This window comes from Delphinus delphis, chromosome 16 (assembly GCF_949987515.2).
Source record: "Delphinus delphis chromosome 16, mDelDel1.2, whole genome shotgun sequence".
Lineage (NCBI taxonomy): Eukaryota > Metazoa > Chordata > Mammalia > Artiodactyla > Delphinidae > Delphinus > Delphinus delphis.
In genome coordinates this window covers 60,708,342-60,734,133 of record NC_082698.1, presented here as the reverse complement: position 1 = coordinate 60,734,133, position 25,792 = coordinate 60,708,342, and the positions used below count along the sequence as shown (strand labels likewise).

General features: G+C 47.3%; 1 protein-coding gene across 1 annotated transcript in view; it reads left to right on the top strand.

Annotated features, from left to right (window-relative positions):
* Window positions 1-25,792, top strand: part of CDH23 (cadherin related 23) — a 392,970-nt gene that overhangs the window by 210,296 nt on the left and 156,882 nt on the right. Inside the window, 1 exon segment of the mRNA XM_060034829.1 lies at window positions 24,651-24,715. Within this exon segment, the coding sequence (XP_059890812.1) occupies window positions 24,651-24,715 (65 nt within the window).

Below are 25,792 nucleotides of genomic sequence, written 5' to 3'. Positions count from 1 at the left end.
TCTCCATCAATGAACACTTAGATTGTTTCCATATCTGGGCTATTGTATATAAAAAAAAAAAAGTGTTGCCATCAACATGGGAGTTCAGATGTCTTTTCAAGTTAGTGTTTTCATTTTCTTCAGATAAATATCCAGAAATGGAATTGCTGGATCATATGGTAGCTCTATTTTTAATTTTTGAGGAATCTCTATACTGTCTTCCACAGTGGCTGCACCAATTTACATACCCACCAACAGTGCACGAGGGTTCTCTATCCACATTCTCATCAACACTTGTTATTTGTTATCTTTCTGATAATAGCCATTCTAATAGGTATGAGGTGATATCTCATTGTGGTTTTGATTTTCATTTCCCTCATGATTAGTAACGTTGAACACCTTTTCAAGTACCGGTTGGCCATCTGTACATCATCATTGGAAAAATTCCTATTCAGATCCTCTGCTCTTTTTTAAAATATTTATTTATTTATTTATTTGGTTGTACCAGATCTTAGTTGTGGCTCACCTGCTCCTTAGTTGCGGGCAGGTGAGCTCCTTAGTTGTGGCATGCGTGTGGGATCTAGTTCCCTGACCAGGGATCGAACCCAGGCCCCCTGCATTGGGAGCGTGGAATCTTAACCACTGTGCCACCAGGGAAGTCCCCCTCTGCCCATTTTTTAATCAGATTGGGTTTTTGCTAGTGAGTTGTATGTGTTCTATAGACATGGATATGAACCACTTATCAGATATGTGATTTGCAAATATGTTCCCCCCTTCAGTAGGTTATCTTTTCGTCTTGTTTGTTTCTTTGAAGTTTGGAAGCTTTTTAGTTTGATGTACTCCATCTGTTTATTTTTTAATTTGTTGCTTTCCCTTTAAATGTCAAATCCAAAAAAATCATCACCAAGACTGATGTCAAAGAGCTTCCCGCCTGAGGGCTTCCCTGGTGGCGCAGTGGTTGAGAGTCCACCGCTGATGGCGGGTTCGTGCCCCGGTCTGGGAAGATCCCACATGCCGCAGAGCGGCTGGGCCTGTGAGCCATGGCCCTGAGCCTTCGCGTCCGGAGCCTGTGCTCCGCAATGGGAGAGGCCACAACAGTGAGAGGCCTGCGTACTGCAAAAAATAAATAATTAATTAATTAAAAAAGAGCTTCCCACCTATGTTTTCTTATGGCTTGAGGTCTTAGAAGTCTCTCATCCATTTTGAGTTCATTTTTTTAAATTTTATTATAGTTGATTTACAATGTTGTGTTAGTTTCAGGTGTACAGCAAAGTGATTGTTATACATATATTCATTCTTTTTCAGATTCCATTCTCATATAGGTTATCACAGAATATTGAGTAGAGTTCCCTGTGCTATACAGTAGGTCCTTGTTGGTTATCTGCCTTATATATAGTAGTGTGTATATGTTAATCCTAAACTCCTGATTTATCCCTCCCTGCCACATTTCCCCTTTGGTAACCATAAGTTTGTTTTCGATATCTGAAAGTCTGTTTCAGTTTTGTGAATAAGTTCATTTGCATCATTTTTAAAATGAGATTCCACATATAAGCGTTATCATGTGATATTTCCTTTCTGTGTCTGACTTACTTCACTTAGTGTGATAATCTCTAGGTCCATCCATGTTTCCACATATGGCATTATTTTGTTCTTTTTTATGGCTGAGTAATATTCCATTGTATATATGTACCACATCTTCTTTAACCATTCCTCTGTTGATGGATATTTAGGTTGCTTCCATGTCTTGGCTATTGTAAATAGTGCTGCAATGAACATTGGTGTACATGTATCCTTTTGAACTATGGTTTTCTCCAGATGTATGCCCAAGAATGGGATTGATGGATCATATGATAGTTCTATTTTTAGTTTTTAAAGGAATCCCCATACTGTTCTCCATAGTGGTTGTACCAATTTACATTCCCACCAATAGTGTAGGAGGGTGCCCTTTTCTCCACACCCACTCCAGCATTTGTTTGTAGACTTTTTGATGATGGCCATTCTCACTGTTGTGAGGTGATATGTCCCTGTAGTTTTGATTTACAGTTCTCTGATAATTAGTGATGTTGAGCACCTTTTCATGTGCTTTTTGGCCATCTGTATGTCTTCTTTGGAGAAATGTCTATATAGATCTTCTGCCCGTTTTTTGATTGGGTTGTTTGTTTTTTTGATATAGAGCTGTGTGAGCTGTTTGTCTATTTTGGAGATTAATCCTTTGTCAGTCGCTTCATTTGCAATTATTTTCTCCCACTCTGTGGATTGTCTTTTCATTTTGTTTATGGTTTCATGTGCTGTGCAGAAGCCTTTAAGTTTAACTAGGTCCCATTTGTTTATTTTTGTTTTTATTTTTATTACTCTAAGAGGTGGATCAAAGAAGATATCGCTGCAATTTATGTCAAAGAATGTTCTGCCTATGTTTTCCTCTAAGGGTTTTATAGTGTCCAGCCTTACATTTAGGTCTTTGATCCATTTTGAGTTTATTTTTGTATATGGTATTAGGGAATGTTTTAATTTCATTCTTTTACATGTAGCTTTCCAGTTTTCCCAGCACTGCTTACTGAAGATACTGTCTTTTCTCCATTGTGTTGTCTAGCCTCCTTTGTCATAGATTAATTGACCATAGGTGCGTGGGTTTATTTCTGGGCTTTGTATCCTTTTCTGTTTATCTATATTTCTGTCGTTGCGCCAGTACCATACTGTTTTGATGACTGTAGCTTTGTAGTATAGTCTGAAGTCAGGGAGCCTGATTCCTCTAGCTCCGTTTTTTCTTTCTCAGGATTGCTTTGGTTATTCGGGGTCTTTTGTGTCTCCATACAGAATTTTAAAATGTTTGATCTAGTTCTGTGAAAAAAAAATGCCATTGGTAATTTGATACGGATTGCACTGAGTCTGTAGATTGCCTTGGGTAGTATAATCATTTTGAAAATATTGATTCTTCCAATCCAAGAATGTGGTATATCTTTCTATCCGTTTGTGTCATCTTCAGTTTCTTTCATCAGCATTCTATAGTTTTTCAGAGTATAGGTCTTTTGTCTTCTTAGGTAGGTTTATTCCTAGGTATTTTATTCTTTTTGATGCCATGGGAAAAGGGATTGTTTCCTTAATTTCTCTTTCTGATCTTTCATTGGTAGTGTATAGGAATGCAGGAGATTTCCGTGTATTAATTTTGTATCCTGGAAATTTACTGAATTCATTGATGAGTTCTAGTGGTTTTCTGGTAACATCTTTAGGATTTTCTATGTATAGTATCATGTCATCTGCAAACAGTGGCCCTTCTTTTCCAATTTAGATTCTTTTTGTTTCTTCTCTGATTGCCATGGACTTCCAAAACTATGTTGAATAAAAGTGGCAACAGTGGACAACCTTGTCTTCTTCCTGATCTTAGAGGGAATGCTTTCAGCTTTTCACTGTTGAGAATGTTAGCTGTGGGTTTGTCATATATGGCCTTTATTATGTTGGGGTTTTTGGGTTTTTTTTTTTTTTTTTTTTTTTTTTTTTTTTGCTTTTTCTGCGTTTATTGGTATGATCATGTATTAAGAGAATAAAAGGAAAAATTAACTTAGTTAATTTTTTAATGTTAAGTCAAACCTGCATACCTGGGATAAAACCTAGTATGTGATGTATTGTTGAATTTGATTTGCTATTATTTTATTAAGAATTTTGGAGTTTATATTCATGAAGGATATTGGTCTATAATCTTTTTTATGGTAATGTCTTTCTCAGGTTTTGGTATTACATTTATCCTTGTCTCATAAAACGAGTTTATTAGTAATCCCTTCGGTATGTTTTAAAAAGTTTGCATGAGATGGGTCTTATTTCTTCTTGGATATTTTGATGGGATTCACTGGGGTTACCATCTGGGCCTGGAATTTTCTTTGGGGGAAGCTTTAGATTCATTTTCCTTAATAGATATAGGTGTATTCAGATTTTTTTGTTATTTTTCATGTGAATTTTGGTAACTTTCGGGGGGGGGATTTGTCCTTTCATCTCAGTTGTTGAAATTTTTAGCATAAAGTTGTTCATAGCATTCTTTTTATTATCCTCTAATGTCTGTGGGGTCTGTGTTGATAATCTCTTTTTCATTCCTCCTTTTGGGGTTTTCTCTTTTTCCTTGATTAGATAGAAGTTTGTCATTTTTGTTTATAAGTTCAAAGAATCAACTTTTGTCTTTGTTAATTTTCTCTATTATTTATTTTCTATTTTATTGACTTTCCTCTTATTATAATTTATTTCTTTTTTACTTTGTTTTTTTTAGTTTCTTAAGATGGAATCTTAGGTCATTGATTTTAGATTTTTCTTCTAATATAAGTATTTAAAGTGCTGGATTTTCATCTAAGCATTCATAAGTTGTATCAAGAAAAATTGATATTCAGTACATTCTTTGTCATTTAGTTTAAAATTTTTTCATTTTATTCTTTATTGAAGTATAGTTGAATTACAATATTGTGTTAATTACTGCTGTACAAAGTGACTCAGTTATACATATAGATATATTCATTTTTCATATTCTTTTCCATTATGGTTTATCACAGGATATTGAATACAGTTCCCTGTGTTATACAATAGGACCTTGTTGTTTATCCATTCTGTATATACCAGTATGCATCTGCTAATCCCAAGCTCCCAATCCAAGCGCCTCCCATCCCCCTCCCCCTCGGCAACCACCAGTCTATTCTCTATTCTGTTTCTGTTTCATAGATATGTTCATTTGTGTCATCTTTCAGATTCCACATAAAAATGATATCTTATGTATTTGTCTTTCTCTTTCTGACTTGCTTCGCTTAGTATGATACTCTCTAGTTGCATCCGTGTTGCTGCAAATGGCATTATTTCATTTTTTATGGCTGAGTAATATTCCATTGTATATATGTACCACATCTTCTTTATCCATTCATCTGTCAGTGGGCATTTAGGTTGTTTCCATGTCTTGGCTATTGTGAACAGTGCTGCTATGAACATAGGGGTGCGTGTATCTTTTTGAAGTACAGTTTTGTCTGGATATAAGTATGGCCTTTATTGTATTAAGGTAAGTTCCCTCTATGCCCACTTTCTGGAGAGTTTTTTTTTTTTATCATAAATGGGTGTTAAATTTTATCAAAAGCTTTTTCTGCATCTACTGAGATGATCGTGTGGTTTTTATTCTTCAGTTTGTTAATGTGGTGTATCATACTGATTGATTTGAGTATACTGAAGAATCCTTGCATGCCTGGGATAAATCCCAGTTGATCATGGTGTATGATCCTTTTAGTGTACTGTTGGATTAGGTTTGCTAGTATTTCGTTGAGTTTTTTCTGTGTCTATGTTCATCAGTGATATTGGCCTGTAATTTTCTTTTTTCATGATATCTTTGTCTGGTTTTGGTATCAGGGTGATGGTGGCCTCATAGAATGAGCTTGGGAGTGTTCCTTCCTCTGCAGTTTTTTGGAAGAGTTTAAGAAGGCCAGGTGTTAACTCTATGTTTGATAGAATTCGCCTGTGAAGTCATCTGGTCCTGGATTTTTGTTGGAAGTTTTTAAATCACAGTTTCAATTTCATTCCTTGTGATTGGTCTGTTCATATTTTCTATTTCTTCCTGGTTCAGTCTTGGAAGGTTGCAGCTTTCTAAGAATTTGCCCATTTCTTCTAGGTTTTCCATTTCATTGGCATATAGTGGCCTGCAGTAGTCTTTTATGATCCTTTGTACTTCTGTGGTGTCCATTGTCACTTCTCCTTTTTCATTTCAAATTTTATTGATTTGAGCCCTCTCTTTTTTTTCTTGATGAGTCTGGCTAAATGTTTATCAATTTTGTTTATCTATTCAAAGAAACTTTTGAATAGCTTTTAGTTTCATTGATCTTTTCTATTGTTTTCTTTATCTCTATTTCATTTATTTCTGCTCTGATCTTTATGATTTCTTTCCTTCTACTAACTTTGGGTTTTCATTGTTCTTCTTTCTCCAGTTGCTTTAGCTGTAAGGTTAGGTTGTTTATTTGAGATCTGTCTTGTTTCCTGAGGTAAGATTGTCTTGCTACAAACTTCCCTCTTAGAACCGCTTTTGCTGTGTCCCAAGGTTTTGGATCATCGTGTTTTCGTTGTCAGTTGTCTCTAGGTATTTTTTGATTTCCTCTTTGAGTCCTTCAGTGATCCATTGGTTGTTTAGTAACTTATTGTTTAGCCTCCATGTGTTGGTGTTTTTTATAGTTTTTTTTTTTTTTTTGTAGTTTATTTCTAATCTCATAGCATTGTGGTCTGAAAGGATGCTTGATATGATTTCAGTTTTCTTAAATTTACCAAGGCTTGATTTGTGGCCCAAGATGTGATCTATCCTGGAGAATGTTCCATGTGCACTTGAGAAGAAAGTGTATTCTGCTGCTTTGGGATAGAATCTTCTATAAATATCAGTTAAGGCCATCTGGTCTAATGTGTCATTTAAGGCCTGTGTTTCCTTATTGATTTTCTGTCTGGATGATCTGTCCATTGATGAAAGTGGGGTGTTAAAGTCCCCCATTTTTATTGTGTTACTACTGATTTCTCCTTTTATGGCTGTTAGCATTTGCCTTATATATTGAGGTGCTCCTATGTTGGGTACATATATATTTCCAATTGTTATGTCTTCTTCTTGGATTGATCCCTCAATCATTATGTAGTGCCCTTCTTTGTCTCTTGTAATAGTCTTTATTTTAAAGTCTATTTTGTCTGATGTGAATATTGCTCCTCCAGCTTTCTTTTGATTTCCATTTGCATGGTATACCTTTTTCCATTCCCTCACTTTCAGTCTGTATGTGTCCCTAGATCTAAAGTGGGTCTCTGGTAGACAGCATATATCCGGGTCTTGTTTTTGTATCCATTCAGCCAGTCTATGTCTTCTGGTTGGAACATTTTATTTAAGGTAATTATTGATATATATGTTCTTATTGCCATTTTGTTAACTGTTTGGGATTTTGTTTTTTCTTTGGTGCGGTACGCGGGCCTCTCACTGTTGTGGTCTCTCCCGTTGCGGAGCACAGGCTCTGGGTGCGCAGGCTCAGCGGCCAGGGCTCACGGGCCCAGCCATTCCGTGGCATGTGGGATCCTCCCAGACCAGGGCACAAACCCGCGTCCCCTGCATCGGCAGGCGGACTCTCAACCACCACGCCACCAGGGAAGCCCCCTGGATTTGTTTTTGAAGGTCTTTTTTTTCCCTTCCTCTTTTGTTCTTTTGTGATTTGATGTGTATCTTTAGTGTTGTTTGGATTGGTTTTTCTTTTGTGTGTGTGTAGATTTTTGGGGGGGATTGTAGATTTTTGGTTTGTGGTTCCCATGAGGTTTTGATATAACAGTCTATATATGTACAAGATTGTTTCAAGGTGCTGGTCTCTTAATTTACAGTGCATTTCCAATATCCTGTATTTGTACTCTCCTTTTCTCACAGTTGCTGGTTTTGATATCATATTTGTGTGTGTGTGATTTCTTACCTTTGCGTTATACTTGCCTTTACCAGTGAGATTTCCCATTCATAATTTTCTTGATTCTAGTTGTGGCCTTTTCTTTTGCACCTAGAAAAGTTCCTTTAACACTGAGGGGACAGTGTCCTTGTCCCCTCAGTGAATCAGAGCTGACCCTCACTTCCCCAAGAGACTCTCCAAGGTTCATAGGTAGAACTAGCCCAGGCTCCTACAGAGTCACTGCTTTGTGCTGGGTCCCAGTGTATGTGAAAACTTGTGTGAGCCCTCCAAGAGTGGAGTGTCTTTTTACCCCAGTCCTGTGGAGCTCCTGCACTCAAGCCCAGCTGGCCTTCAAAGCCAAATGCTCTGAGGAATTCCCTGGCAGTCCAGTCGTTAGGACTCGGCACTCTCACTGCCAGGGCCCTGGGTTTGATCCCTGGTCATGGAATTAAGATCCTGCAAACCATACAGCACAGCCCCCCCCCCCGCCCCGCCCCACCAAAAAAAAAGCCAAATGCTCTGGGGATTCCTCCTCCTGATGCCAGACCCTCAGGCAGGACTTTAACTCTTGTGGGAGAACTTCTGTGATATAATTATTCTCCAGTTTGTGGGTTGCCCACCTGGGCAGTATGGGATTTGATTGTCACAAATGTGCCCCTCCTGCCATCTCATTGTGACTTTGTCTTTGAATGTAAAATATCTTTTTTGTTAGGTTCGAGTCTTTTTTGTTGATGGTTGTTCAGCAGTTAGTTGTGATTTTGATGTTTTCATGACAGGAGGTGAGCTCAAGTCCTTCTACTCTGCCATCTTTTTCAGAATTGAGGGGCTGCTTTTAGTTTTGATGCTCGCTCTCTTTCCTCAGCGTGTGTTGGCCGTTATCCCTTTGATATGGGGTGTGCAGGTGCAGTGGTCCCTGAACATTCCTGGGACAGTGGGGCAGCCCTTGGCACCTGCTCATGGGTCTCCTAGGAGTGGCTGCTCTCTGCGCACTCCCAGGATAGCAGTGCAGCGCTTGGTGCCTGCTTGCAGGTCTCATACCGGTGGCCCGTGCCCACTTCTGGAGCCCAGAATAGAAGCAACAACTCACGCACACCCCCCAGAGCTCCTGTAGGTGGTGTCCTGTTGCCTGCGAATACTCACAGGGAAAGAAACTCTTACAGTCGTCCTGCCCCTCTCCTCATGCACCCTCCCAATAATGGCACCTCTCTGGTGGGCCCTGGCTTCTTCCAAGTACCCCCTTAGTTGCCACAGTCCAGCCTCTTAAGGCTGTCTTGGTGAAGCCAACGCCAGCCCTCTCCCTGGGTCTGACCTCTGAAGCCTGCACTTCAGCACCCAGCCCCCACCTACACCGACAGATGAGCGTCTGGGGCTGGGGAGTGCAGGGCGGCAAGTTACAGTGCAGGTTACTCTCTGTTTTGCCTTCTGCAAACTGGTCGCTGTGCTCTCCTCCTAGGCTCCGAAGTTCCCCTCTATCCAGGCTGATCTACCTGCTGATGCAGGGACTCTCCAGGGTGCAGGAACCTTTCCTCCTTCACAGCTCTCTGCCTGGGGCACAAGCCCTGTCACCGATTCCTTTCTTTTTCTTTTTCCTCTTATCCTACTTGGTTACATGGAGGTTTTCTTACCCTTTCAGAAGTCTGAGGTCTTCTGCTGTCATTCAGTAGATGTTCTGTGTGAATCGTTCCACTTGTAGATGTGTGTTTTCTTTTTTTACATCTTTATTGGAGTATAATTGCTTTACAATGGTGTGTTAGTTTCTGCTTTATAACAAAGTGAATCAGTTATACATATACATATGTTCCCATATCTCTTTCCTCTTGCATCTCCCTCCCTCCCACCCTCCCTATCCCACCCCTCCAGGCGGTCACAAAGCACCGAGCTGATCTCCCTGTGCTATGCACCAAACGTAAGGTAGATAGCTAGTGGGAAGCTATGTTTGGTAGTGTATATATGTCTATGCCTCTCTCTTGCTTTGTCACCCTGAGAAAACCATAATTCAAAAAGAGTCATGTACCAAAATGTTCATTGCAGCTCTATTTACAATAGCCCGGAGATGGAAACAACCTAAGTGTCCATCATCGGATGAATGGATAAAGAAGATGTGGCACATATATACAATGGAATATTACTCAGCCATAAAAAGAAATGAAATTGAGCTATTTGTAATGAGGTGGATAGACCGAGAGTCTGTCATACAGAGTGAAGTAAGTCAGAAAGAGAAAGACAAATACCGTATGCTAACACATATATATGGGATTTAAGAAAAAAAAATGTCATGTAGATGTGTTTTTAATGTTTCTGCGGGAGAAGGTGAGCTCCCCATCCTACTCCTCCACCATCTTGATCCCTATCCCCATTTTGAGTTAATTTTGTGTATGGTATAAGATAGTGGTCCAGTTTCATTCTTTTTCACATGGCTGTCCAGTTTTCCCAGCACAATTTACTGAAGAGATTGTGCTTTCCCATTTGTATAGTCTTAGCTCCTTGTCGTGAATTAATTGACCATATATACGTGGGTTTATTTCTGGGCTCTTTATTTTGTTCCATCGATCTGTGTCTGTTTTTATGCCAGTACCGTACTGTTTTGATTCCTATAGTTTTGTAGTTTGAAATCGGGGCCTCTCACTATTGTGGCCTCTCCCTTTGCGGAGCACAGGCTCCGGATGCGCAGGCTCAGCGGCCATGGCTCACAGGCCCAGCCACTCCGCGGCATATGGGATCTTCCCAGACCGGGGCACGAACCCGTGTCCCCTGCATCGGCAGGCGGACTCTCAACCACTGCGCCACCAGGGAAACCCTCCATTGGAATTTTGATAGGGATTGCGTTGAATCTGTAGATTGCTTTGGGCAGTATGGAAATTTTAACAATATTACTTTTTCAGTGCATGACCATGGAATATCTTTCCATTTATTTGTGTCGTTTTCAGTTTCTTTCATCAATGTCTTACAGTTTTCACCCTAGTATTTTCTGTTTCATTCTACTAGATTTCTTTTTTATTTTTTCAATGATAGTCATGACCCACTAAGTTGATTTTATGACCAGTTAATGTATGGTAACCTAAGAAGGAAACTTCTCCCCTAATGTAATGATGATGATAATGATATCTCATGTTTCTCAAGTGCTCACTACAGGGGGCAGAGTGGTAAAGACCCCAGCCTCCAGACTTACACGATCCAGGTTTATTCTGATTCACCCATTTCTGAGTCCTATGACTTTGAATAGGTTACTTGTATCGGCAATGACTCAATACAGCTACCACTAACACAAACCCCCCAAATCTTTTCTTAAACAAAATCAAAGTGCATTTCTCTCACATTTAAAAGCTGTTTAGAGGTAAGCAGCCTTGGTTGCTTCTTTCAGTTTCTCTCCTTCACCATTCCTAGAGTATGGCCCTCATCTCCATGATCCAAAATGGTTGCTAGAGCTCCAGCCTTCACGTCCAGATTCCAAGCTGCAGCATGGAGAAAATGAGGCCAAGCACTCTCATTTCCTTTTAAGGAGACTTCCAAAGGAAATGCCTTGCAAACTTCTGCTTTCATCTCGTTGGCCAGAACTTAGTTGTGTGGCTGTGCTTAGCTGCAAAGGAAGGTGGGAAAGGTAGTATTTTAGCCAGGTAGTGTTCTACCCCCTAAAAAGCATGGTTTCTGTTCAGCTGAGAAAGGGAGTATAGATGTTTAAGTCTCTGCCAAATAACCTGTGTGTGCCTCAGTTTCCTCTCTTGGAAAACGGTGATCATGATAGCTCCATATGGATTTGTTGTGGGGATTCAAGGGGATAATGTAAAGGACTTGGCAAAGCACCTAATGTGGAGTAGGTGCTAAACAAATAACAGGCACTAGTATTGAGTGCCTGGTGCCAAACTGACCCCCTTCTGTGTGTTATCTCATCGAATCCCCATGACAGCCCGGTGAGGTAGAAATTAGTGTCCTTATCTTATAGATGAGAGCCCTGAGATTCAGAGTACTTAGCTGCTTGCCAAAGGTCACACCTGTGGAGGGGGCAGAGCGGAGGCGTGAACCCTTGTCTCTAGGATACCAACGTCCTTCCCCTTCACCATGAGGCAACACAGCCTCCTCATGAAGACTGAAACCCTCCCTGAGACTCCCCTGGTGAAACTATGGGACCAAGAGGTATGACAGGTTGGAAACTGAACTTGACCGACTGACGTCCAAGCTGAACCCAAGGCCCAGACCCCCCTCTGTCTGCCCAACCACCTGTAGGGGGTACCCCCTGCCCAAAGGAGAAACAGGACCAGGACACACACACACACACACACACACACACAAAAAGCCCTTTAGGCTCCCATTGTAACAAGACCTGCAACCTTCGGGTCAGAAGGTCAGGGACTTCAAGTTGCTGAAGGACCCTGGGCAAACCCCTTTCCTCCATGAACCTCAGTTTCTCTATGGAGAGAAGGCTGCTGGACCCTCTCCCTATTCTGGGACATTTTTAGAACAATGTGGCTAGGATGTTTTGAACTCCTTGGGAAGCAAGTCTTTATAAATGAGATATGCTGCTCTCCTGTCAGGGCATTTCTCAGTCTGAGTTACAACATTCTAAATACCGGAGGCGGGATGGGCAGAGGAGTGAGTGAATCCGAATGTCTGTGGACAGAGGCTGCTTCTCGGGCGTGAATGCTCCCAGCACGCCCTCGCCAGCCTGCGCTGATACACAAAATCTGATTGTCTCACCGTCAAGCCCTGGGCTGGACTGGCCCCTGTGAGTGAGGGCCTGGGGCTGTAGCCCTCTGCTGGTCTCAGGATCACGGGTGATTTATAGTTCCTTTGTCTGACTTTGACCTTAATTTCTTCTGTCGTTGTGGGGCTGTAAAATTCTTTAGGGACCTGCAGGCGGAGTGATGGAGATGTCAGGCGGGCAACTGTGTGGGTGTTTAATCTATCAGCTGTGTGGCTTGCCATTTAGGGAGACAACAGGAGGATGTGGGATCAATATGGTTCATTAGTGAGCTGCGCGTGACGGCCCAATCGGAGCCCGCCGATGGCAGCAGGCACGGGGGCCGTGTCACCCGGCTCCAAGTCACCTTGAGTGAGGATGTGTCCTGGCACATGGGTGGGGACCAGTCCCCACCCAGGTACCTCTCCTCACCTTTCCACTAGGCCTGGAGCTGCCTGTTGCACCCCATGGGGGCAGGGAAGAAGAGGGAGGGGGTCAGACTCCAGGCAAGGATACAGTGGTGAGGTCCAGCAGTGGGGGGAGGTGTTCCCAGCCGTGGTTTGGCTACATCCCCAGGGGGCTGATTGGACTGTCTTTTCTTCCTCCTTCCATCTCCTCTGCACACAAGGCCCCACTTAACTGAGGCTCGGCCACAGTGTCTGTCCCCACATCTCTCTGGCACCCTCCCCTTCTCATCCTCTACCACATAATCCCAGCCTGATAACTGGCCCCAGAGAAGCCTCAAGACCCTTCTGGCTGTGAACATCTCGTTCACCCCTGGCCACCCTCCTGCATCCCCGGGAAAATGGCTTTCTGCATCCCGCTCTTCTTTGTTTGATGGTCAGATTTGATTTTTCTTTTTTTAAAGGCACTCAGTTGAGTCTTCCTCAAATCCAATGGCATAAAAGAAGGGGCAGCGTTGTAGAAGGGCTAGGAGCGGGATTTTTTTCCTCTTTGATTTGTGTGTGCGAGTGCCAGACAGACGAGGGTTCGAGTCCCAGCTCTGCCGGTGACCAACTGCAGGACCCTGAGCCCGCTAACAGCCATCCCTGAGCCACTGGCAACTCTGAGTGCCTTGAGGGCTGGCAACATACTGCCAGGATCACCGTTGCGTGTCCAGTGTCCAGCCTGAGGCTTGTGTCTAAGGCCTGGCTCTCCAGAAGCAGACCCTGAGACAAGGACTCAAGGACCGGCAGTTTACTTGGGAGGTGACCCCAGGAAACTCAGGTGGGAGCGGGAGCTGAGACGAGGTCACTCAAGGGGGCGCCGCGAAGCCGGTTACCACGGGGGCTTCTGGAGCTCTGTCCGCTGGGAAATCAACGGGAGGGCTGTGTCTGAGCTATCCAAGCTCAGGGCGAGGAGGCTGGGGTATTGGTCCATCGACTCCTAGCCCCCATTGAGTGGGGACAGCTTCTGGGGATGTGGACACCCCATCATTCCAACTGCTCCTTTGAGAAGAAAGCTCACAGGCCAAGGGAGGCATGGACGCTTCCACTAAAGCAGCCCCTGGTGTGTGGAGGTGGGCACGGGGGCGTGTGTGGCACCAGTAGCTTCTGCCCCAGCTGGGAACTTTGCAGGCTCATAAGACATATTAGTACTTACCTCATGGAGTGGGAGTGGAAATGAAATGTGCTAATACATGTAGATTTCTTGGAATAAATCCTGGGACCCAGTAAGGACTAAACAAGAGTGAGCTGTGTTACTCGTTTTGCAGTCATATCAGCTGGAGTTGCTTATCTGTAAAATGGGGCTGTGACCCCATCTTGCTGGTTGCTTGCAGGATTAGGGACAAATCGTGTCACGTTTCTCACACAGTGCCAGGCCAGGCCCATAGCTTGACACTCAGCAAGGCAGTGGTTGCACTTATCCCCCTGCCTCCGGGGGACCCCATGCTCGTCCTGCAAGCCGGCCTGGGGACCACCAGGCAGTGCCAGGCATGGGACGCAGGCAGCTGCGGCCACCTCGACAGCCCTTGACATCCCGTAATTGCTTTCCCGTGACAACTCCTTTAAGCACAGAGCCGCTGGCCAGAGCAATTTGCTCCCCATCAATTTTTATTTCCAGGTTTTAAAATAAGGTAGAAATAAAGAAGGGGGTGGAGGAGCCCAAGAACAACACTGTATCTGCAATAACAAGCAAGCCGGGGACCCCACACCTTGAGTGCACCTGTCAGCCCAATTCTCATCCCTCCCCAGCCACAGAAGGACACGTTAATAGGCGGGGCTCAGGTCTGGCCCCCATTGGAGCACCCTCTCCGGTAGGGCTCAGGGCCACTTCTCCTCCCCCTCCACCCGGCCAGCTGCTGGCACAGCCCAGGCGGGAGGGCCAGGCTGAGAGAGGGCTCAGCAGGAGCATGTCTGCAGAGGACTGGAAACAGTGAGTGGTTAGAATCAGGGGTGGAAAGACAAGTACTGGCTCCACTTAGACAGCAGCTCCTATGTGCCAGGCACTGGTCTAAGGCACGTTGCTTCAGTACCTTCTAAAATCCCCACTCCAACTCCATGAGACAGGTACTATTATTAGCCCCATTTTACAGATGAGGAAACTGAGGGTTAGAGTGGATGTTACTGTAGTTGTTGGCAGATGGGCCGGGAGAGGAGGTCAGGGGCCAAAGAGGCTGGCCCACATCAGGCCTCAGGGGCATGACAAGCAGTTTGGGCTTTGTCTTCAATGCCCGGGAGCCTTCTAAGCTGGAGAATGGTGTCCCGTGTGGTCAGACATCCCCTCTGGCCCTGGTGGAGGGTGGGCTGCTAGCAGCAGAGGAGGAGTGGGCAGATGGGTCAGGAGGCTGTGCACATAGGCCGTGAAGCCCAGTGTCTTCCTCAAAGTCCCACAGCTGGATGGTTGGGCAGAAGCTGGACCAGCACCCAGATCTCACGCTCCCATTTTGAAGGGATTTTCATGACCCTACACAGAGCCACACATCCTTCTGAGGCCCTTGGTGCCTGGTCTTGTACTGTGCCTCCCAGGGAGAAGCAGGTTTCTGACCCTCCAGGGGCAGAGAGCCCAACAGATATAGCAGAGAGACTTTACTCACATCCCACTGTTTGCTGACTCCCGTAGGGAAGGTGGGGCTGAGAGAGATCCTGAGGCCTTCTCTGCACTCAGTACTATGACAGATGAGTGATGCGGCATGGGCATGTGTGATGGCGTGGTGGCCATCTACCCCGGGTCCACGATGGAACGTGAGGGAGCCCCACCACCCACCGAGTCCCCACCCTTTCCTAACTGCCCTCCCACTCAGCGAGTCACCTGACCGTGTGCTCTGAGTCTCTGTCCCCAGCCTCCCCAGTAGCACCCTTTTGTCCTAAGGCCTTCTGCACACTCAGAAGGCCGAGAGCAGGACCAAGGGCTTTCCAGAATGCATCTTTCTTCCTATGACCCACAGCCTCCCCGGGACCTCTCCTGTACGCTCTGCTTCACTCCCTGGTCCCACTGCCCACCTGGAGCACTCCTCTTCTTATCCCTACACGAAGTCCAATGGGAGACATTTCCTTACAGATGCTATCATTTCTTCTCCCAGGAGTGTGACATCCCCCCTGACCAGGGATTCCCAGGAAGGTGCTCAGAGCAGCAGCTTCCAACCAAACCTTGTTTTACCCACCCAGCACTCGCCATGCCCTCACCCATCAGCCCTGGCTTCCTACTCAGATTAGATAGCTTCCTTCTGAGACGACGAGGGAAACTGACACACCGAGCATTTGCCAGGAAGTGTGGGGCAGTCCAGATGATACTTCCTGGCCATTGGCTTCTACCTCACATCCTAGAGAGAAGCTGAAATACTCGTCCACAGCATGGGAGGGAGTGTGGGAACAGGGGAGAAGACCGGGCCCCATGGGCCTAATCAGGCCAAGTGGAGGTCACCCCAGTCTCTGGGCTACCAGGTTCCTCCAGAGGAGTACCTCCTGCCTCCCACCAGCCTCCCCAGAGCTTGCAAGAGGGCAGTTAATCTCACGTAGTTTAAGGAGTTATTCAGAGGAGCTCAGCGAATGATGAATGTGGAAATCACTACCAGTGAAGCACTGGGGCTCCGTGGAGCTGTTTAAAAATGCATTCTCCCATGTAAATTTCTGCTCCATCAATCCTTATGACATGTCAAACATTGCTATTGTTTCCTGAACAAATTGTACCGTGTGCCCTTCTCTGCAGATTTGTGCACGGGAGCAGAACTGCTCGCCAGTGCCCGCTGTCTGCCACGTTTGCTTGGGACCCAGGGCTGCTGGGAAGGCAGCTGGGTCCGCCTTGCTTCAGAGCAGAAGCCCCGTGTGGGGCATCCGGGCGAGCGTGCGTGACGGGGGTGTGGACGCCGGTGGGGAGTGACTGAGTGCGTGCCTGCCAGCTGCCGGCCTGCAGGGAGAGGTGCACAGGTGGCTGGGGAAGGGGCGTGGAGGGGCCCCCAGGGCTGAGGCTCGGGTGGGCGTGGGGGCTGCTTGAGACTGAGGGTGGGTGCAGATGTGCATGAGTTTCTGCGTGTGAGTACGTAGCAGGTTGGGGTCCACCTGAGACAGAGGAAAAGAGAGAAGGTTTTTGTGAGAGTATGTGAGGGTGGGGGTGGGACAGGGAGGTATTGGGGGCTGCCTGAGACACAGAGAGGAAGAGAGAGAGAGTGAGAGAGAGGGTGTGTGTGTGTGTGTGTGTGTGTGTGTGTGTGTGTGTGTGAGAGAGAGAGAGAGAGAAGAGAGAGAGAAGTAGGTAGGGAAGCGAGAGGGCACAGGTAGACAAAAGAAGACACAGGGCAGGACTTTCTAGCTATAAAGAAGGGTACAGGGTGTTTAGAAACCTGAGAGAGGAGGGCATCTGGCCCAGGGAGGGGATCAGGGAGCCAGAGTGCAGCAGCGGCATCCGACGAGCAGCAGTTGGAGGCAGACCCAGCAGGAGGCCAGAGCAGGTGGGGGTCAGGTCAGGGCATAAGGCCCAACGTCAGCAGATGGGCGTCTGCAAGGCCATGACGAGGGACAACAGGGAGGTGCAGGGATCCATGGGGATGGTGTGTCGGCAAGGCAGATAGCCTGTAAGGGAGGCCCCTGGTTCAGGGCAAATTAATGGAAGACAGTGAGAGATGGCCACTGTTCATTGTCAGAACAGGCTGGGTCAGAAGGGGGCTCTTGGGAGGAGCAAAGAGACAAGAGGACCTGATCGCTGTTGAAATGGTGGGTTCCTGGGAGTGGGCATGAGATGTTGTGATGAGCATCAGAGGGCAGGGAGCTGGGCTGAGCATAGAGCACCGACATCCAAGTTGAAGGAAGAGCTATATACACAGGGTGCTGGGTGAAGAGCCCTGCAAGGGTCAGAAGGGTGCCCACAGCCAGCCAGCCGGCCGGCCTTTAGCAGGTGACAGCCTCCCCCAGTCTAGGCCCTGAGCCACCTGCACACACCATGACCAAGCTTGGGTGGGATGGGATTGAGGGGAACCTTTGAGGATGAAGGATCTTGGCTAAGGGCCTGCGTCCTGGGAAATGACATCCAGCGACCCCTGCATCCTCTGCTTACGGGCACAAGCAGAACTGCTGGAGCCCACCCGCTCAAGGCAGAGGCTGGGGGCAGAGCCTGTGACAAGAAGGAAAAGACTGCCTGTTGGGGCCTCATCTACGGAGTGAGTACAGTGACCCGGTAGGAGCACCCTGGATCCCATGGCTGAGCTCTCAAACTGCAGGAGGACGCCCCTCCTCCAGCCCCACCAATGGGGGAGGGGAGTGTTTGAGAGCACCTGCCTTGCAGTTGGCTGTATTGGGTTCATGTCCTGGTACCGTGGCTGTTTGACCTTGGGCAAGTTGATTGACCTTTCTGAGCCTCCGTTCCCTCCATCTGTAAAATAGAAATAATACTGGTGCTTCCCAAAGGGAAGGACTTCCCGAAAGTCCTTCCCATAGGACTTTTGGGAAGATAGAGTGAACTAAAGCATGAGAAATGCTGGGCACAGTGCCTGACACTGTGAGTAAGTGCTCAAAGGGAAATGGCAGGGGGTCATTTGAGCCCCTCCCACCCTGTATAACCAGGGGAAAGTCGGACGTTTCTGACATGAGCCTGGCTGGTCTGGGGATGTGGCTATTCCTCCACTGCAGGCTCACCTTGTCTTAACCTTTGGAATTTTCCCCCCCGCCATGTGTATTTATTTTTTTCTTTTTTGTCAGCAGAAGAAAATTACACTTTTGCCGGCATTGTCCATCACAGAAATAAGCACTCGCGGATGCAATTATAAAGGCCCAAATGAGGGAATTAGTTTTGCTGGTAATGCCAGTGTTGAGAATCGGAGGAGATGCCTTATAAATCAGGCGCTGGGCAGCAGCCAGTCCCGGCGGCACCCTCTCCCATGAGCTGACCGCGGGGACAGATGCTGACCCGCCGGCTGGTCTTCCTGGGCTGCAGACGCTTCCACTGGGGGAGACAGAGACGTTCTGAGCCGCCTCCGGGCCTCAGGGAGAGCGGTTCTCACCAGGACCTCCCAGGCTTCTCGGTGTCCAGCCAGTTACTGTCCTGTAGACCCAGATACACTGTGCCAAAGATCTTCTCCAGGGCTAGTCAACCTAAGATAGCAACCCAGTCCCCTGCTAGCCCATTTTTCTGCTGTGTTTCCCCACAGTTCTTACCACTGTCTGAAATTGTTATTTAGCTATTTCTCTCCTCCATTATTGTCTGTCTCCCCTTCTGATTATAAGTCACATTCCAGCAAGGGCATTGTCATGCTGATGGCTGTGGCTTCAGAGCCAGGCACAGTAGCTGGCACATTGGAAAAGCTCAGAAAGTATTTACTGAGCACGTGACTGAGTGCGAGTCTGATCATCATCTTGGTGAAGGTTCTTTCTGTGGTGTGCCAGGCGCCCCCCATCTGCCCCTCCACGCCCACGCTGCCCTTCTCACCTGCTCTGCACCTGCCTGCAGGCTGACCGTGAGGGCTGTTCAGTGAGTGTTCCCCCCGCCCCCCATCCCACCTGCCTCTACCTGAGCCTGGGAGACTTACTGGAGATGCTTTATAAACCCCAGCCCTGCCTCCTGGGCAACCTAAGGAGCCCCACTCTGGCTGCTCACGGCCCACCAAGGTGTTTGCTGATGGGAGCACTAGCCCCCCAGAAGGAAGGTCATGCTGGCCCTCAGTGTCTGGCAATGGAAATCCCAGATTTTACTAAATTTGGCGAAGATTTTGAGCCCTGTGCCAAGCACAACACAGTATACAAAAATAAGTTAGGTACAGACTTGTCCGTCAAGGGGAGGCAACGGGGCATACGCAAGCAGGTTTCAGGGACAGCAGACTGCTGAGTATTCTAAAACAGGTCCAGCCAGGGGCTCTCAGGTCAAGAACAGGAAGCAGCCAGGGAGCTCCCTAAGGGAGGGGGCATTTGGAGGGGTGGGCAGCAGTTACGGAATGAAGGGATGATGCAACCACGCAATGAGGGGGCAGTTTGGGTGCATCAGGGAGAGATGGGTACAAAATCGCCAAGGCCAGCCAGGCTCTGCAGAGCCTTGACGACAGGAGCCGGTCTGAAGTTAATTCAGCAGCAGTGGGGAGCCATTGAAGGTCTTTGAGCAGAGGAAGATCGTTGTAGCCATTGGTTTTGACTTCTTACACCTGGGCATCTTATGAGAGTCATGGCAAGTGGCAAAATGTGCTAGTGTGTACCTGTGGGTGAAATTCTAGCCCAGGTGGAGTAGTAACGGGGACACAGAGGCATCAGAGAGGGGGCCAGCAGCAGCGAGATCCCGGAAGTGACCCTGCACGGAGACAGAACGTCCCAGACCGTGGCAGGAGGAAGGGTGTTCATGGCCTGAGGAGGACATTTGTTCTCTCTGCACAGGTCACTTCTCAAACCCTCCTTCCTAAAGTGGGCCCGAGGGTCACTCTGTCTGGCACGTGATTCATCTGTTGATTTTTCAGTTGCTTAGGAGCAAAGCAGGTCCTGGGAAGGAGGTTGTTGTGAAAAGTGCTGTAACAAGCAGAGTGGGGCTGGAACAGAGACCTGCCTGGGTGGGACAGGTTGCAGGGTGGGTAGTGGAGCAGGCCCCGGCAGCGCCCCCTACTGGGCTGGCCAGCACGGCCAAGCGGCTCCTAGGCCTCCACAGGACGCTGCTCCGAGGGCGTGTGTCACAAGCTGCTAAACGGTTTTCAACACAGGGATCTGGAGGCCAGCTCTGGCTCTTACCAGCTGTGAAATCTTGGGAGAGTTCCTTATCATCCTGCCTCTGATTCCTTGTTTGTTACAGACAGGGAGGAGAGGGTTCTAACAGTACTTGCCACGTATGCGTGTGGTCAAAATGAAACAGTATACGTACCTGTGTGGTGTGGATGTGGACGCAGGTGTACCTGTAGATGACGGATATAGGAGCTTTCCTGAGCCACCCTGATGTCCAGGCCCCGTGTCCCACCCTGGCCTCGGGGATCCGCAGCCTCCTGGGGTGAGAAATACATCAGCCCACAGCTCCAGCTCCACAGAGCGGTCACAGCTGGGAATACCTCCAGCAGGGTGGAGCCCTAACCCAACCTTGGGGAGCCAGGAGGACAGGAGTGGGTGAGCCAGGTGGGAGAGGAAGGAGGCGATCCGGCAGAGGGCGCAGCGTGAGCAGAGCCGGTCAGGCCCGGGAGCCGCACATGGTCCAGCCTGCACGTGGTCGGAGATGAGGCCGGCGCTGGCAGCAGAGGCCCAAGTACAGGGCTGAGAATGCATGTAAAGAAGGAGGGCCTTCAGCAGGGCCGCCTAGTGGGCAGATTTGCTGCCTTCTCTGGGCGCAGGGCCCTATGAGGCCCCGCAGCAGCCTGGTGCTGGCCGGAGCACCCTGACCAGGCCCTTTGTGTTGGTGCCGCTCCCACCCTGGCAGGCGCACAGCCGGCCATATTATTCTGCTTCGAGCACGTGAAAAATGAAAGTTCTCCCTCTCCTCTTCACCAGGCATACATATTTCATACGGTCATTAGACGGTGGCACTAAAGGACTCACAAATCTTCCCCGGTTAGCATCGGCGGCCTGGGCGGGCAGCAAGAGGCTCCCGGGGAGAGGGGTCACCGTGGGAACCATGGCTGTGCTCAGTCCACTCGGGGAGGGAGTGGGGACTCAGCGGGGGTGGTAGAGGCCAGCATCTGCCTGGAGAGAGAAGACAGTTCTGTCTTGTTCCCAGGGGCTCGTCACCTAACTTCCCCTGAGCCTCAGGGTGAAGAGGACTGGACAGGGGGACCTCGGGGGTCCTTCCCACCCTAACAGTCCGAGTGCAATTCCATAGGGCACATAGACGTGGAGGGCTTGTCCCCAGGGTCCCGATGCGACCTTCAGGGGCAGGGAACCCCCCTTGTGGCTTGGCGCAGCCCACTCTGCTGACCCCTCTGCCCCTCCTAGCCTCTCCCCTCCTTTTCCCTCGCTCCTTCTTTTCGCCCCTCCCTTTCCCTTAGAATCCGCTCTCCTCACTTTTGCCCCCATCTCTCCACCACCCCCTTCTTACTAGAATTGGTTCCTTCATTTTCCAAGCATTTGTGAAGCACCTGCCACGTGTCAGGCACTGTCCAGGCTGGGAGGTGAGCCTGGCAGATGCGGCCCTACCCTCTTTGCTTCCCCAAACCCTTTCCTTTGACAAATGAGGATGCCGAGGCCCCAGGAGGTTGCTGTCTGGTCACACGGTGACCTGGGCTGCTGACTCTGACCTGGAGCTAGGGTCTTTACATTACACTCACCCCTCACCAAGGGGCTTGATGGCATCTGGTCAGCTGCTCCCCAGACTGAGCTGCAGTTATTATAATCTAGTAATACCATGTGTGGTGGTGATCATTTCTTGGTGGAATGAAAGGGGACTTATGGGTGCCTCCCCGCCTTCTCTGGTCCCTGAAAGGGGAGGAGAGAGGTGGGCTCATTATGAGAAGTTTTGGTCTCCTCTGCCGTGGAATAACCATTCCTTCTGAGAACAAGTTCTCTTCTTGGTTTAGAAGCAAGAACACGTTGAGGCGAAGGATGTGACTAGCCGGCACTGGGTTCAAATCCTAACTCTGCCGCTCTTTTACCTGTGAAGCCTTGGGTGAGCTGTTCACTCTCTCTGTGCCTCAGTTTCCCCATCTGTAAATCGGGGGTGGTAGTAATAATAGCACCTACGTCATAGGGTCATTATGAAGATACAATACGTGATAAGTGTGAGGAGTCGATAAATGCAGGTGTCGGGAGGAGTGGCTCAGGGCACGGGGGAGGGTCTGCCCTGGAATCGGTCCTGGGTTAGAGGGTGGGTTACATAGCTCGGCGTTTACCTTTCCATTTATTATACACGCGTCCCCCGACAACCTGTGATGCTCTTGGAGCCTGGCCAGGGCGGTGAGAAGACAGAGGTCCACACACAGTCTGCTGAACACAGTGGGGACTGAATGGAACAGTGTGTACAGGAGGCCGTCCTTAAAAGCAGGCTGCCACGGCCCCTGGAATCGGCTTCCTTCTGGATAACCAAGTTTTCTGGATAACAGATCTTAACCCTTTGGGTATAAACACTTTTTTTCATTTAAATCATTTGGAATATATCATTTACTTCTCTGCCTTCCTGAATTCAAAATACTGGACTGAAATTGGCGTTTTCTTGAAATTCGGGTTTATCGTAAAGAACACAGAACGGAATAGATTTCACAGAATCCAAGAACTTTAAAAGGAACCTCAAAAAATACCTAGTACCAAGGTATTGAGCAGGGGGAAATAGGGAGAGGCTGATCAACGGGTACAAACTTTGTTATAAGATGAATAAGGTCTGAGGATCTAATGTATAACATGGTGACTATAGTTGATAACACTGTACCGTACCATTGAAATTTGCTGAGAGAGCGGAACTTAAGTGTTCTCACCAGACAAGTAACAAAAGAGTAAATCTGTGAGGTGATGGGTGGTTAATTAACTCAATAGTGGGAATCCTTTCCATTGTCAAGTATACCTCAATATAATATATTATCATAATAATTTTATTGTGTAATAAAGTTATAAAATAATTTGTCAATTATACCTCAAAGCTAAAAAATAAACAAAAGTAGGTATTGAAACATATTTTTAGCAGCAGAACCTTTATCCAGTTGTGATCTTAGAGAAGCCCTGAGTGTCAAACACCCCAAGGTCAGCCCAAGGCCTTTCCCTCCAGGCTCTGGTGGCAGGTAGCAGTTTGCCCAGCTCTAGGGCATGGCCTGGGAGGGAGCAGAGGTCACAGTGCCTGGCACAGAGTACATGCTTACTGAGTAACTATTGAATGAATGCATGAATGGTGTCACTTAGTCTGCACTGTGGACTGTAACCGTGCCAGCGACAATGCAGAAGCCCAGAGGTTCCAGCGGCAAAAGCCAAGCCTCTACTATAACTACTAATGTCCTGGACAAGGGAGGGGTTGGAGAGGGGCCCCACGTAGGTGGCCTAAAGGAAGGAACCCTGGGATGGCAGTAGGGATCACAGGTTCTGCCCCACTCTGCTTGAACCTGCTCGTGACCTAGAGTGGCGACAGGGTCACACCAGACCTCACTGTGGTCTGGGCCTCAGTTTTGTGATCTGCGTGATGGGTAGAAATGTGTGCCTTCCTCATCATGTTGTGACAGTTGTGAGGATAAAATGAGGTCTTAATAAACCTGGATGCCCTTTGACAATGTAAAATATATGATCGAGTGCAGGCTGGCAGTGGCCACCATTGTTGCCATCATCAGGCATGAGGCAGGCCACTCTCGCTCCAGTCTCTTCTTACTGTAGGTGATAGAAAGCCAACTTGGACCAGCCTGGATAATAGAGATCTTGTTGAACTCACAAACCAAACTGAGGTGGGAAGGGATGTCAGATTCAGGACTAGAACTACCAAGATCAGCCCCTGTCTTCATCGTCCCTACACATCCAGCAACTCCCACTTCACATCGTCCCAGCTTCACTGCCCCAGAGGAAAGCTTTTATCCCCAGCAACAATAAGAAGAATCCCAGGAAGGGATTCTAATAGGCCCCTGCTGAGGTCAGGGACCACTCCCAGCCTAGTCCCTGAGGTCACGGGACTAGGTCCCACTTGGACCTCTTGTTCAAGCAGAGAGGGATGCCAAAGGATGGGTGGGGGTGGGCAGCAGACTGTTTCCAGCAGAAGAGGTTGCCAACCAGATGATAGTCCGCTTGATACATGCAGTGGATTATTCCCCGGGTTAAAGAAGGGGGAACACTAGAAATCCACCCAAGAGGCCTCCCCTACCGGGTACCACATCTGACTTGGAGGCTTTGGGGACTGGAGGAGAGTCGCCGGAGGAGGCCACCAGGTGGTTGAACCCACCCCCACTTTTGTTTGAGATATTTTGTAAACCTACAAGTTGTGACCCCAAGCCACAGGTCTAGGGTCTCTCCCCCAAGCCCTCTGAGCGTCTACAGAGAATGTCTGACATGAGTCCAGGAAGGGTGATTTCGTAAAGTTGGAGATTTAGGTAGAAGACTGATCCTCCGGAACTGTGTGCTCCAGGATTAATTTAAATCGCCGTTTGTGACTGGTGAAAACCTTATTGCACAGCGCGGCTCTAGAAAATTCGGCCTGGGCCTGAGGAGCTGTGTGGGAGGGAAGCATGGGTTCGCTGTGGCCATTTCCTGCTGAGATCGGGAGCCTCGGCTGGTTCTGGCAGTCATGACTTCTTTTTCTTACCTTTGCAGGCAACAGACGATGACGTGGGCACCTTCGGGGAAGTCAACTACTTCTTCAGTGATAATGCTGATCGGTGAGCCCCTGCCCCTGGCCTTCCGAGGTGGCCCTCTGCCACTCAGCAGGCCCAGGACGCTTCTTGGTGCCCAGGAAAAGTGCTGTGCCCCTGTGGCTAGGGAACTGGACTGTGAGTCAGAACTCACGGGCACTGCTGCTCGTTTGGCCCTGATTGTGGTACAGTATTGCTCAAGTCCCCTAAACTCTGGGGCATAGTTTCTCTGACCCTCAAAAGATAGCTTTTAGTTTGGGGAATGAAGAAGCTTTTTTTTTTTTTTTTTTTTTTTACCTTGCCTAATGTCTTTATTTTACAGAGGGGACATTTAAGCCAAGGGAGGAAAATAACCATTTTTACAAACTTTTCCGTGTCCTTTTGTTCTGTTGTTGAAAAATGAAAATCAAAGGACAGTAGATTTTCCCTTTTGCTTTAGTTTCTAAAAATATCAGAGTGAAATTGTCCACACACAGTTCTTTTTTTTTTAGCCCTTCAATACTTTGTTTTAATTTAATTTTTATTTTATATTGGAGTATAGTTGACTTACAATGTTGTGTTAGTTTCAGATATATAGCAAAGTGATTTAGTTATACAAATATATGTATCATTCTTTGTCAGATTCTTTTCCCATATAGGTTATTACAGAATATTGAGTAGAGTTCCCTGTGCTATGCAGTAGGTCCTTGTTGATTATCTATTTTATATATACTGGTATATATCTGTTAATCCCAAACTCCTAATTTATCCCTCCCCCATCACCTTTCCCCTTTGGTAACCATGAGTATGTTTTTGAAGTCTGTGAGTCTATTTCTATTTTGTAAATAAGTTCATTTGTATCATTTTTTAGATTCCACATATAAGTGATATCATATGATATTTGTCTTTCTGTCTGACTTACTTCACTTAGTATGATAATCTCTAGGTCCATCCATGTTGCCACAAATGGCATTACTGCATTCTTGTTTATGGCTGAGGAGTATTCCACTGTATATATGTACCATATCGTCTTTATCCATTCTTCTGTCGATGGCTATTTAGGTTGCTTCCATGTCTTGGCCATTGCAAATAATTCTGCCATGAACACAGGGGTGCATGTATCTT